Below are 13677 nucleotides of genomic sequence, written 5' to 3' on the forward strand. Positions count from 1 at the left end.
TTCTATTGGGCTTTTTGTCTTCTTCTTACTGATTTGCAAGAATCACATATATGTATATCATATTTATGAGTTTCTTATTAGTTTTAAATGTTGATTCTCTCCTTCCAATCTATCATTTTTTTTAAACTATGGTGCCCTTGTTTGAGCATGTATCTTTAATTGTAATGTGGTCAAATCCATCAATTGTGTCCCCTAGATGTAGAGAGAATAAAAATAATAAAAACATTGTTTATACCCTAAGCAACTTAAAAATTTAGCTGGAGAATGAAGAACTACTATGTGAACAGTATTAAAGTTTGTACCAGAATGGTATGCAATAAGTGCCAAGTTGTAAGGCCATATAACCAACTGTTAACTTTGGAAAAGTACCCACATTTTTCTGAGGTTCTGTTTCCTTATTTTGAAAATGGAAACAATAAAAAAAAAATACCTTTCATTTTACTGTGATAATTAAATAAATAAGACAGTTTGATTGGCTATGTAGTTCTTGGCACATGGTACCTGCTGTAATTCATTTGCAATGCAGATCAATGAAAATAATAATGGCTTCCATGTATGGATGTCTACCACCCACCAGATAGTTTCTATAATGTACCATACTTAAATTCCACTGCAAGGAATTATCTCTGCTAATTGTCAGATGCAGAAACCCATTTTCAGAGAGTTGAAATAATTTTATGAACTCTCAAATCATTTAAAGTGATAAAATTAAAAGCCAGATTTGTTTGGCTTCAAACCTCATCTGCTTTTTAAAAAATATTCATTTTTATTAATTTCAGAGAGGAAGAGAGAGAGAGAGAAATATCAATGATGAGAGAGAATCATTGATGGGATGCCTCCTGCACACCACACACTGGGAATCGAGCCTGCGTGCCCTGACTGGAATCCAATGGGGACCTCCTGGTTCACAGGTTGACGTTCAACTACTGAGCCATGCCGGGTCCTCCTGTGCTCTTTACTATGTCAAGTTACTGTCAGAAAAGGTGCTAGAGAAGCAATAAAACTTTACTTGAGTCCTGAAAAAACAAACAAACAAAAAAGAGGCAGAATTGGAATAGACAGGAGGAGGAAGAGAGAAAAGATCATGCCAGATTCCAGGGGCGGGGTGGGGGGGTTACAGTGCATGTGTAAGGATGTAAATTATTAGAGGGCCGGAGCAAACCCTGTGCATAGAGGTGAGGGACAGTTATTCCCACTTCTTTTTTTAATATAAAGTATGGGCTTGCTCTAGCAGAGCGGGCATTGTATCCTTTGTCTTGACTCTTTAAAAACATATATTTTATTGATTTTTTACAGAGAGGAAGGGAGAAGGAGAGAAAGTTAGAAACATCAATGAGAGAGAAACATCGGTCAACTGCCTCCTGCACACCCCCTACTGGGGATGGTGCCCGCAACCAAGATACATGCCCTTGATCAGAATCGAACCTGGGACCTTTGAGTCCACAGGCCGATGCTCTCCCTATCCACTGAGCCAAACCGGTTAGGGTCTACTTCTTTTACTTCCATATAAGCGAAGCAGGAGTGAGTTATCTGACTGGTGTGTTGGAAATCATATGTCACTCTGACCCCTGAGGTTTGGGGAGTGAGCCTGCCCTAGGAAGCTTGTATTTTCTGCCTTTCCAGAAACCGTGAAACTGCAATTTTACACAGTCAGATTTTCACAAAATGGGCACTTCTGCACCACCAACCCTCTCTCTCTCAGCCCTGGGTGGCTCCAGCTCCCCAATTTTACACATGAAGATTCTCCAACATTGCCTGCGACATCCAGGTACTAAGGGAGTCATTCAACGTGTTTTATTTTATTCAATTCTGGGGTGAAGGATGAGCAGGTCCATTGTCCATGCAAATCTAAAGCCATGGTCACCATTCCAGCTTTCACCAGCGGCAAAGCTGACGTTTTCCTCTCCAGCCATCTAGCTCTGGTGGCTATTTCAATGGCTTGTGAACACGTATGGAGAATATGGCTGTTATTTGAAGCCCCTAAAACCACAACACGAGGTAGTAGATGGAACATGACAGGACTGGAGGACCATGAGAAGGCTGACCTGATGTGAGCATGGCGAGTAGGTGAAGTAGCTGAAGGAAGGTTCGATGGTGGGCCCAGTAACAGAAGACTGAACAAGTAAGGGAGAACGTTAGGATTTGATTGGGAAGAAGAATGCTGACCGTTTCCCAGCGGGCAAATGCATGAGAAAGTGCTCAAATCAGGTAGTGAGATTGTGGCATTGAGTTTCGGTGGAGACCGGGAGGCGGAAGGCAGGCAACCAAGAGGTGGTTTCCAGAACACAGCCGCCCAGAGGGAGAGCAGATGAAGGTCTGGCCGAGGGAAATGGAAATTCGAAAGCTGGTGAAGAGATAGATGCACAGGAAAGGTCAAAGGGGAAGTCGCCAGGATATGGTGACAACCCAGGTCTGGGAAGTGGAGAGCCTTTTCGTGGCTCTACTCTGAAAGAGGCCGCGGAGCAGGCTTCGGAGCTGGTGGGACGTGGGGCTCACTCAGCCTTGGGCATGTCAAGTCCAAGGTGCCCAGTGGCTTTGCTCTCTCAGGAACCGGGCCGCAGCTGGGAGCTGGGGGAGTCCATACAAAGAGGCAGCACCATGGGAAGGCCGCTGGAAGGAAGCTGGGGGGGATGGAAAGCATGAATGTGGAAGGTCCCTGGGAGGACAGAGTTAGGAACACAGGGGCACATGGGACGGGTGGATAGAAGAGAGGGAGTGTGTGTGTGGGGGTGGGGGGGCACAGGTCCCGGATTGGAGGAAAGGACCGGCGGGGTGAGGCTGGTAGCAGACGCTGGAGTTAGGATCTTTCCAGCAGAGCAGGGCTGCGGCCACTTTTCCCTTAGGAAACCCACAGCTGAACCCAAAGCAACTCTCCCACTCGCGCCGATCTTCCGGGCCCTGCGCCCACTTCCTGGAGCCCTGGCTGCAGCGACCCCGGGCTGTGGGTGTCCCCGGGCACCTTCAGCTCTCTCTGTCTCTCTCCCTCCCTCCCTCCTCACCGCCCCCCCCCCCCCGTGGGGGTCGGCGACGGCTCCCTGGGCTGCAGGGCGCCTTTTCCTTCAGGCTCCCATCCCACCCCGGCGGGCCCCCCACCCCCAGCAGCACCGCCCACTGCGCACCACTGCACCCGGAGCCCGCAGCCCGCGGAGCTGCAGCTCGCCAGGCCCCTCCCGGGGGTGGGGTTTCGCCCTTCTCTCCCCTCCCCCCCCCCCCATTACACACACACACACACACACACACACACACCCTCCGCTTTGTTGCAGTGTCCCCTGGGACACCCCCTCCCCGCCTCTGCCTCCAGGTCCCGGGGGGCCCGGGGGTATCCGGGGGGGGTGAGGTCCAGGCGGCGCCAGGACGCACAGCGGCCCGGGGGAGCGGGGCGCGGGGAGGGGTGCGCGGAGCCGGAGCCGCGGGGGCCGCGCCGCAGAAGGGGAGGAGAATGGGGAGGAGCTGGGGGGCAGGCGGCGGGGAAGGAGGGGTCTTAAGGGGCGGCGAGCCCAGGTCGGATTTCCTTCTGGGCTGGCCATCGGCACAGCTCCCACCCCGAGCGAGCCCGCCGCCGCCGCCGCCGCCCTGCCCCGCGCCTCCGGACCCCGGGACGGGACCATGGTGAGAGCCGGGGGCCGCCGGGGGTGGGGGGCGGAGGGGGCGAGCCTGCGGGACCCCGGGAAGTTTCGGGGTCGGGCGGGCCCCGTGCCTTCAGTCTCGCCCCGTCTCTCCGCAGATGTGGACTCGCTGGCTCGCGCTGGCGCTGGTGGCGGTGTCCTGGGCGCGCGCCGAGGTAGGTGAGCGGCGCGGGGTCCCCGCGGGGCCGGGTCTGCGCCCCGGGAGGGCGGCGCGCCCCGGGATGCTCCCCGCGAGGGGCTGGGAGGGAGGCTCCGATCGCGGGGAGAGGGGCGCTCGGCTCAGGAATGCTGCTGCTGCGAAACTTCAACCCCAGAAGCACGAAGAGAAGTTTGGGCCGGCGGCGGGAGCCCCAGCGAGGCGGATGTGGAGGGAGAGGAGTGGGGAGGGGGAGAGGGGACGGGATGGGGGGCGGCGGCCGGAGCAGCAGCCGAGTTCAAAAAGGCGCCTCGAGTTCTTGCCTTCACTTAAGAGGAATTTGAGAAGACTTGGGGATCCGTCCTTTCTAGTCTGTCTCCTGTGGGGATCGGGAGGTGGAGGGGATGGGGGAGATAACAGAAATCCCACAAAATCCCAAGAGATTCTTCTTTTGGGGCGGAATAACCCCCCCCCCCCCTCTTTTATAAAGTAAGTTTATAATTCTCTGATTTCCCCGCCCCCCTTCCTTTGTAAAACGCCCTCGGATTTTGTGTTATTGTCAGGCCAGGACCATATAACGGCCTTTTTAAAATCTCCAGTTTTCCCTTAAACTAGCGTTGCGCAAGGGTGACCCATCCGTTGCTCAGCTCTCTTGGAGAGCTCGGTTTTTCCAAAGTATTTCAGCACTTTTTTGGTAATGTGTGTGTGTGCTTTTTTTTTTTTCCCCCCCAACTCCAATGACCTTCCCGAGACACTACAAACAGACCAACAAACCCTTCACTCACCAGCCCTTCCATTAACTCGAAGGTTTATGGACAGAAAATAAACAATTCTAAATTCCCTGGGCTCTCGTCTCCAGAAAAGTGAGGTCAGAAACCAAACATTTGATAATTATGGCAGGAAATGTGGAAGGAATTAAAAAGCATGAGGGAGAAGAAATGGAATGTACATTACAAAAGGAATAGCTCCCTGGTGGGTGGTTATTCTCCCTCTTCGAGTTTTTTTTTTTTTCCTTCATATTACAGTTTAGCCCCACCCTTCACACCACCACTGGACTCGGCCCAGAAAAAAATCATAAAAGCATTCAAGGTCTTTACCATTAAAACACACACACACACACACACACACACACACGCATTATATTGGACTCTCATGTAAGTCACTACTACAGTCTTGGTTGAGCTAGAAGCAGGCTATTTTAACAAAGAATTAAAAAATAGCCAATGCGTATTGGCTATCTACTCTGTGTTGTCATAAAACTCCATTTTAATGATGAGGAAACTGAGTCCCAGAGGTTATGTATCCGGTGCTCTAAGATGGTAGGGGTAGGATTTGTACCCAAACAGTCTAGCATCACACCCCATGCTCTTAACCACAACCCTGCCGTGTGCTTGTGCAGCAGACGCTGGGCTGCGTGCGTCCTTTCTTTTAAAACTTCTCCAACCTTGTAAGGGCTGTTTTGTTACCCCGTTTTACAGAGGGAGAAACAGATTGGGGAGATCAGGGAACCCGCCCAAGGTCACACAGCTCTGCACACAGCTCCTTCCACCTTTGGAATCCATCCTGAACTCCACATCAGCTTCTCGTGCCTTGCTTTCCAGGGTTTGAATCTGAGGGAAGATCCCTCTTCCCTGGCTGACGTCTCGGCCTGGCCGAGGAACACCCTTGCTGGGCCCTCAAAAGGCAGCCGCAGCCCTCTGATGGATGAGGTGGACCCCTGGTTGGTTTTACGGCCTGGCCGAGGAACACCCTTGCTGGGCCCTCAAAAGGCAGCCGCAGCCCTCTGATGGATGAGGTGGACCCCTGGTTGGTTTTACGGAGGAATTGCCAGCCAGTGTGTGAAATTGCTCTGTGAACTGGAATGTTAGTATGAGGTGTGAGGAGACTGTGGGTTCTCTTTCCACAAGGCTGTGTGGCCCAGGGTCCAGGGTCTATTCTAGGCAGCCTGTGTTACACCCCCTCCCCCCAGGGCATTGCTGGGAAAAGCTTAGTTCTCAGAGGAAGTTCCCCCAGCAGCAATTTCCTGCTTCAGGTAGGAGAGCCGAGAGCACTCTCACAGAATTCCCAGAGAAAATCCACGGGGAATAAGGTAAAATCAAGAAGTGCTGAGATATGAAAACGGAGGAAGTTGGTGTACAAAGGAGGCTGTGAACTCAGGGTATGTGAGGAATGAGGAGTAGGTTTGATCTAGGATTATCTTTCAACCAATCCAATCTCTTTTTATATATATTTATTTTTATTGATTTCAGAGAGGGAGAGAGAGATAGAAACATCATTGAAGAGAGAGGATCATTGATTGGCTGCCCCCTGCAAAGCCCGTACCGGGAATCAAGCCCATAACCTGGGCATGTGCTCTTGATCGGAATCGAACCTAGGACCCTTCAGTCTGAAGGCCAATGCTCTATCCACTGAGCCAAACTGGCTTGGGCCCAATCCAGTCTCTTGGTGTCTGGCCTTAGTAACATTCAGCAATTTTAAAATCCATGTTTTATTAATATACTTTAATTATTAATACAAAGATAAATTAACTCTAGCAATTTGGATGTTATTTTAAGCATTTTATCATGCAGTTAGCAGTGCTTGCAGTAGAAATTTTTTCTTTGTTAGCTATAACAACATAAAGCCAACTGATGATGTTTGCAGTCTTCATTGATATGACTCTACTTTAGTAGACATTATGGTTCAAATTGTACAAATATTGTTGATCCTTTTAAAACTGAAATTTAGCCAAAACCAGTTTGGCTCAGCGGATAGAGCGTCAGCCTGCAGACTGAAAGATCCCAGGTTTGATTCCGGTCAAGGGCATGTACCTTGGTTGTGGGCACATCCCCAGAGTGGGGTATGCAGGAGGCAGCTGATCTATGTTTCTCACCGATGTTTCTGATTATCTCTCTCCCTTCCTCTCTGTAAAAAATCAATAAAATATATATATATTTTTAAAACTGAAATTTAGAAAGTAAGCTCAAGTTTTCTTGGTGCCTTTTGGTTGAATACAAGCACAAGGACTCAATTCAACATAATTTTTTAAAATGTGATTGTCATGCTCTGGCTCAGTTGGTTGGAGCATTGTCCTGTACACCAAAAGGTTGTGGGTTCGATCTAGGTTGGGGCACAATCTAGGTTGAGGGTTCAATTCCAGTTTGGGGTGCATATGGGAAGCACTGATCAATGTTTCTCACATCGATACTTCGCTCTCTCAAAATTAATAAAAACATACCCTGGAGTAGAATGAATAAATAAATAAATAAATAAATAACTATGATTGCTTGACAAATTACATTGCTATTTGAAGAAGTCAAGCCTTTGGAATAGTAAGAGGTGTCCCAAACTTGGGAAAAGGTGGTTGTTATCAATCTTAATGCCAGGCTATAAATCCAGTTTAGTTAGATTTAAGAATCTATTAGCAAATCTCATTAAGGAAATTGATCCTTGCTTGGCACCTCAGGGTTGCTTGTTTGATTGCTTCCTCTTTCTTGCATTATCTTTGTCTTCATTGGGTACCACTAATGTGTTCCTTCTGGCAGCCTCCATCAACATTCTGCCCCAGCCGCCTGAGCTCCCACCCAGGCCCTCTTGAGAGTCTGTGCTGGAAAGAGCTGTTGGGCTGGGGCAGACATACTTTAGCATCACATACAGATGAAGAATGGGGGTGGCAACAGCAGAGGGAGTGCTTCAACCATCAATTGCACAGTTACCCCTCTTCTAGGTTCTGTTAGGAGGGGGCTGTGTGGGCCTGCTCCCTCTCCTTTATCTTCCTCCCACTGAGAATGACTGAAGTTGACTGAGAGGATGGGTCTCAGTTTTATTGGCTGATGTGGGAACTCCTCCATATTCTTTAGGATTATTCTAATGGTCGATTCAGGCAGGCTTAGAGTCTAACCCACATCCTTTGATTTTTTTGGAGCTGTAGCAAAACTAGGATTTTAATATCCATCTTGAACATTAACCACTAAAACAATCTCTTGTTTGTTTATCCTTTGGCAAATAAACTACTTGCAGTGATTTCAAAGACCCTTGTTGGGAATTGGGATGTTAAAACATAGCAGGGACTCTGCCACAACAGATGGGCAAGTGCCCTGCACATTGAAGTCCTGGCCACTGAAAATGTCTTTAGAAAGGCACCATGCTACAGTTCCCGTAGAAGTCTCTGGATTGGGTGCTGGAAAGCTGGATTTGGGTCCCAGGCTTAGAGGAATGAGTTGGGAGGAGCTGTGAGGTGAAGATTGGGAGGCATGGGCTGCAGTGGGTGTAATGTCTTGAAGAAGGAAGTAAAGTCAGTGAGGCAGAGAGATGTGTGTTTCCAGGAGAAGGGAGAAAGTAAAGGATGAGCAGTAAAATACCAGGGGTCACACATGGAGAAGTGGAAATGTCACCATGGCTTTTTCCCAGCCCTCTTCAAATAATTGGACATTTGAACATAACATTTCTAGCAGCCACAAAAAGTGTTAGCTTAACGACACAGATATTACAGGAGTGAAAAAATACTACACTTAGTTAGGTTCATTTTGTAAGTCAGGTGATTAATGTCCTGCAGGTCAAATGTATACTTTTCTCTAAAGTGCTGTATCCTGACATCTGTGACTGATGCTGGTTTCTTTCTCTGGGGGTGAGTCATTAACAGTATGGGCCTCCCTTCACTCGCCATCAACCAGTCACTATTCCCTCTGCAGGCAGAGCAAACCCTACACACAGCGTCCTGGATGAAGTAGAAGACTTGGTCTCTGCTCTCAGGTTGCTTATAACCTAATGGTAGGCCAAGTGCTTTAAAGTGGCAGATACAACATATCTCTATATAAAACCCTAATATACAAATAGACCGAACAGTGGAACAACCGGTCACTATGACGTGCACTGACCACCAGGAGGTGCACGAGGAACATGAGGGGTGTCAGCAGCAGGTGGCAGAGCGTGGAACATGGCAGGCATCAGCTGAGGTGGGATGGTAGAGCAGGTGAGCGGGGGCGCCAGACCAAGGTGGGGCGCTTGTCACTGTCATTGGGGTGAGCCTCTGGTGGTTACTGAATCTCTTTACTCCTGCATGCTGTGGTCCTACCAGGCACTCAAACCTGCTACCAGCGCCAGCCTTGCTCACATCTGTTGCTGGCACCCAGAACTGGTCCTGATCAATTGGCACCTTCAGCAGGTGCAAGCAGTGGCTGCCAGCCCCAATTGTCCTTGAGGATTTTTCCACCTCCCCCTGCTGAGGGGTAGGTGGAAAAAATAATAATACTCACAAATAATAATACTCACAAAATAATAATACTCACAAATAATGAGGGGTGGTCAGGGCCAGCAGCCATTTCTCGCACCTGCTGCTGAAGACGCCCTGCTCTCACCTGCTGCCAGCATTGGAGCCGCTGCTAGTATCCGCTTCTGGCACCCGGCACTAGTACCGATCACTTGGGGCTGTCAGCAGGTGGGAGAGGCAGCTGTTGGCCCCAATCACCCCTGAGGGCTTCTCCACCTCCCCCTGCTCCTAAGGGGTGATTGAGGGAGCAGCCACCACTTGCACCCATTGACGGCACCAGCCTCGCTTGCACCCAATGCTGGCACCAGCCCCAATCACTCTGCGCCTTCAGTGGGTGCTGTCAGCATGTGGGAATGGCCGAGGTGGGAGAGGGGCTGATGGCAGACAGGAGGTCTAAGGGGGGCATGGTGGGAGGGACCAGGCAGGGGTGCAGAGGATAGGCCAAGAGCCACCCCTGTGCCCACTGCAGCCTCACTGCCCACAGTTCCTTTCAAGGTGCACAAATTTGTGCACTAGGCCCTTAGTATTATTATAACTAGATGGTGTACAAATATCTTTGTGAGTATTATTATTTTTGCTTCTTTACATTAACATAAAGCTTCTCTTGATTTTAGAATTCTTTTACATTTGTGCAATGCACAAATTGTAATGTATGTCTTAATGAACTTATACTTATGGTTACACCCATGTAGCCACCACCCAACCAAGACTGAGGGAGTCCAGGTGTGTAGAAAAAGTTACAGTGAAAAAAGTGAGTAGATATGATCAAGGTTACATTTCATCACTCAAGGTCATTAATTATGGTTTAGTTAGTCCAGTCGCTTGATGTCTGGTCCTAGTAACATTTGTTTAATTCATATTATAAACCTTTAATAATTATTGAAAAGGGAAATTAAACCTATTGATAAGGTGACTTGCAATTTGGATGTTATTGTAAGCATTTTAATATGTACTTAACTCCTTGCACTACCAAGTTGTTGTGTTTTTTTGTTAGCTATAAGATATAGTAAATTCAGTTAATATAGTCTTCATTGACATGAGTTCATTTTAGCAAACTTTGGATCAGCTTTGGGGGAGCTGACTTTACTACTTTGCAAGGGGATATTTCGAAACTTAATATAATCTATACTGAGAAACTAAATCAGAAAAAGAAACTAAAACAATTAGATTTGACTACTTTGTCCTGGTCATTATTACTTTTAAAAGGATGCTATATAAGATGCCTACCACAGCATTTATGATAGCTAAGAACTTAAAACTTATTACACATGCAATTTAAGAGTTAAGAATTAACAATATGTCCCACAAAAAGTTACATTTACAAAAAAATTTTAAGGCTCTGGCAAATGATTCTGATTTCATTTAAAAAGGAGAACACCCCTCACACCAATGCCTTATCCTCACAACTGTGTAAATATTTATAGAGAAGTGTTAGAAAATTCTTGAACTCCATCATGAAGATTCTTTAAAAAACAAAAAACAAAAAAAAACACATATTTTTGTTGACTTCAGAGAACAAGGGAGAGAGAGATAGAAGTATCAATGATGAGAGAGGACCATTGATTGACTGCCCCCTGCAGACACCCTACTGGGGATCAAGCCCACAGCCTGGGCATGTGCCCCTGACCAGAATTGAACTGAGACCCTTCGGTCTGCAGGCCGATGCTCTATCCACCAAGCCAAACCAACTTGGGCATGAAGATTCATGTGACCCCTCTCCTTCTTCAAGAGAAATTTACCGTCCTAATATATGCTGTTTTATTTAAGAAAAATTAATGTGTTTTTTTCTGACAAAATAGGAAAATAAAATCCTATGTAATAAATGGCTAATATGCAAATTGCCCCCTCCACCAGGAAGGGGTTCAACTGGGAGTTTGACCAGGGGGTAGGATCAGCTGGCCAACCGCTTGCTGCCCTTCCCCCCTGCTGGCCCTGCCCTCGATTGCCCCCAACCCCTATCGGGGCTTGCCAGCCACGCCGCACCCCACCCGTGCAGGAATTTGTGCACCGGGCCTCTAGTATGTTCATAAAAACTTAGAGAATATAGAAAAAACTAGAGCAAAGATAAAGTTACCCATAATTCCACCACCTACAGATAAACAGAGGAATTATCAAAATCAATCAGCAGATGTGTGTGATGTGCCTACTAGACACTGTAGGCAATAAAAGTAAGTACCTCCTAATACTATGAGATAAATGGCCTGCAGAGATAGCACAAACATGACATGCATGTCACTTCTACCCTCTCCCTTTCCCCTGACAGATATTGTTAATCAATCATAGAACTCTGTCCTTATGAGCCTAGAGGAGGTTGAAAGTCTTTCTCAGCACTAATCTAAGTAGCCATTAGCAAGTTTTATCTCACATCAGTGAGCCTGTATGTGAGAGAAAAGGTGTAAATGGCCACCAGAATGAGAAGGTATCTTCAGACCAAGAAATGAAGCAGGCAACACCATAGATTATGACCATAGTTATAAAAGGGTATTTTACTTATGGGAAGATTGGGTCGGAGCGGAAAAGATGATTCAGCAATCTGCAGATTATTCTCCACTTAATAAGACAAGGGACACCAGGGGCCCCACCTTCTTGTGGTCTTGTGATAGATGATTGTTGATAATCCATACTACTTTCAGTTTTATATTTATCTTAACTGTTACGGCATTCTGGTTGTTACTAACAAAAATATTCTTGGCTACATTTTAAAGGAACACATAATCATTAGCTAGAAAGCTTTAATATGCTTTTTAAAGATCTTGACGTTCTTCAAAGGTCACAGTATGAAACTTAAAACTGAAATGAAATTCAGGACACAGAGATGGAGTTGGTTTTGTTCACTTCTGCAATGTGCCATCCCTGCTAGAAAAGTCAACTCAATTTGACAACCTTGCTATATATCTTTAGCCAAAATGAAGGTCCTTAGAAGGCAGAGTTTGGGACTGTGTGACCTGGGGTAATAGGCGTTTAGGACCAGAGTAACAAATGGATGCTAATGTTCATAAAACAGCACTTTGTTCTCGGCCCAAGCTTCTAAGTTCTTTAAATGATTTTGATTCGAACACCTTAAAGTAAGGCAAGCCCTCTAATGTTAGCCATCAACAAAAATGTGATGATGATGATGATAACTTCCTTGGCTGTTCTGATGGGGTAAAGCCTGGCTTTCGCTGGGGCTCTCCGAGCGGCTGCTGTCACAGATAACAGCTCCTGCACTCACAGCCGCCTGGCAATAACCTGCTAATAGAAAGCTCTCTGGGTAGTTGGAGTACAAAATGGAATCTATAAATCAGCATTTTCTGCTGTGGTTGGAGGATGGCCATGTAATCTCCTCACAGACATTTTATGTGCTCATTTAGAAGCCATCACCTATGAGCTATTCCCAGGGTTAAGTGTGAATGTCAAACTTAAATATATGTCAAAATGCCCCTCAATAGTCCTGGACACCATTTGTGACCAACTAAACTGTTGCCAAAGTAAGTCACGTGACACATGTCAAAAGCCATGACGTGTTGCAGGCCCAGATTTTATATGCGTGTGCGACACGGGATGTTGGCTTGAATTGATGTAGGGAAAATGCCTCCTTGTCTTTACTTGTTTCTGTGTTCAAGATTTAAAACCCTGTGTCTGAAGCGAAGTTTGTCTTTTTCCCCACAGTCTTTCCTTCTATCCTCCAACCATAGTAAATGAGTGTAATTTATTAATGTCCCATGAAAGTGCCAGCCTTTAATGCTAGTTACTTTGCACCAATGCTGCTATGAAGAGTGGTGTGGGACTGGAAGGCACACCACACAGGTCCCTGTCCTGAAGGAGCTGCTGCCACCACACCTACTGTGCAGCTCGAATGGACCTGGCTGTCCACGGGCCAACTCTATGGTGCTTTGAAGAAATTTCTGCTGAAACTGGTTTGGCTCAGTGGATAGAGAGTCTGCCTGTGGACTGAAAGGTCCCAGGTTCGATTCCACTCAAGGGCATGTACCTTGGTTTCGGGCACATCCCTGGTAGGGGGTGTGTAGGAGGCAGCTGGTCGATGTCTCTCTCTCATCGATGTTTCTAGCTCTCTACCTCTCTTCCTTCCTCTCTGTAAAAAATCAATAAAATATATATTTAAAAAAAAAAAAAAAGAAAGAAATTTCCATACCCTTCCTCACCTCCTAATGCTGGCTCAGAAAACAAAGGCGGAGTGGATGGACGCCTGCTCAGACTTTGAGAGGCTCCTCTGGAGCTGCTGGGCCATTGACCACTTGGCCAGTCTGTCCAGTAGGTGGCAGTTTTTTGTGTGGAACTTCCTCTGAAATTGTGTCTGTCCCTGGAGTGCCGGTGCTCTCCTCTGATCGCCCATGTTCATGTCACCTCAGCCTTCCACTGAGTTCCTGCCTTCATTTTCTTCTCTCAGTCTCATAGCTGGGTGTTTCCAACTTTTATCTTTGGCATGGACCCTGTTACAGAACCTTTTCATTTAAAAAAACATATACATATATTTTATTGATTTTTTTTTTACAGAGAGGAAGGGAGAAGGGATAGAGAGCTAGAAACATCGATGGGAGAGAAACATTGACCAGCTGCCTCCTGCACACCCCCTATTGGGATTTGACCGCATCCAAGGTACGTGCCCTTGCCCAGAATTGAACCTGGGACCTTTCAGTCCGCAGACTGACGCTCTATCCACTGAGCCA

General features: G+C 47.1%; 1 protein-coding gene across 1 annotated transcript in view; it reads left to right on the forward strand.

The window, feature by feature from the left end:
- Positions 1 to 3451: 3451 nt before the first annotated feature.
- Positions 3452 to 13677, forward strand: part of FSTL1 (follistatin like 1) — a 58524-nt gene continuing 48298 nt past the window's right edge. Inside the window, exons 1-2 of the mRNA XM_084871764.1 lie at positions 3452 to 3609; positions 3725 to 3781. Coding sequence (XP_084727890.1) covers positions 3607 to 3609; positions 3725 to 3781 — 60 coding nt within the window. The 5' untranslated portion in view covers positions 3452 to 3606. The remainder of the gene's footprint in view (positions 3610 to 3724; positions 3782 to 13677) is intronic.

Source organism: Pipistrellus hanaki (genome assembly GCF_964339955.1).
Source record: "Pipistrellus hanaki genome assembly, chromosome: 2".
Lineage (NCBI taxonomy): Eukaryota > Metazoa > Chordata > Mammalia > Chiroptera > Vespertilionidae > Pipistrellus > Pipistrellus hanaki.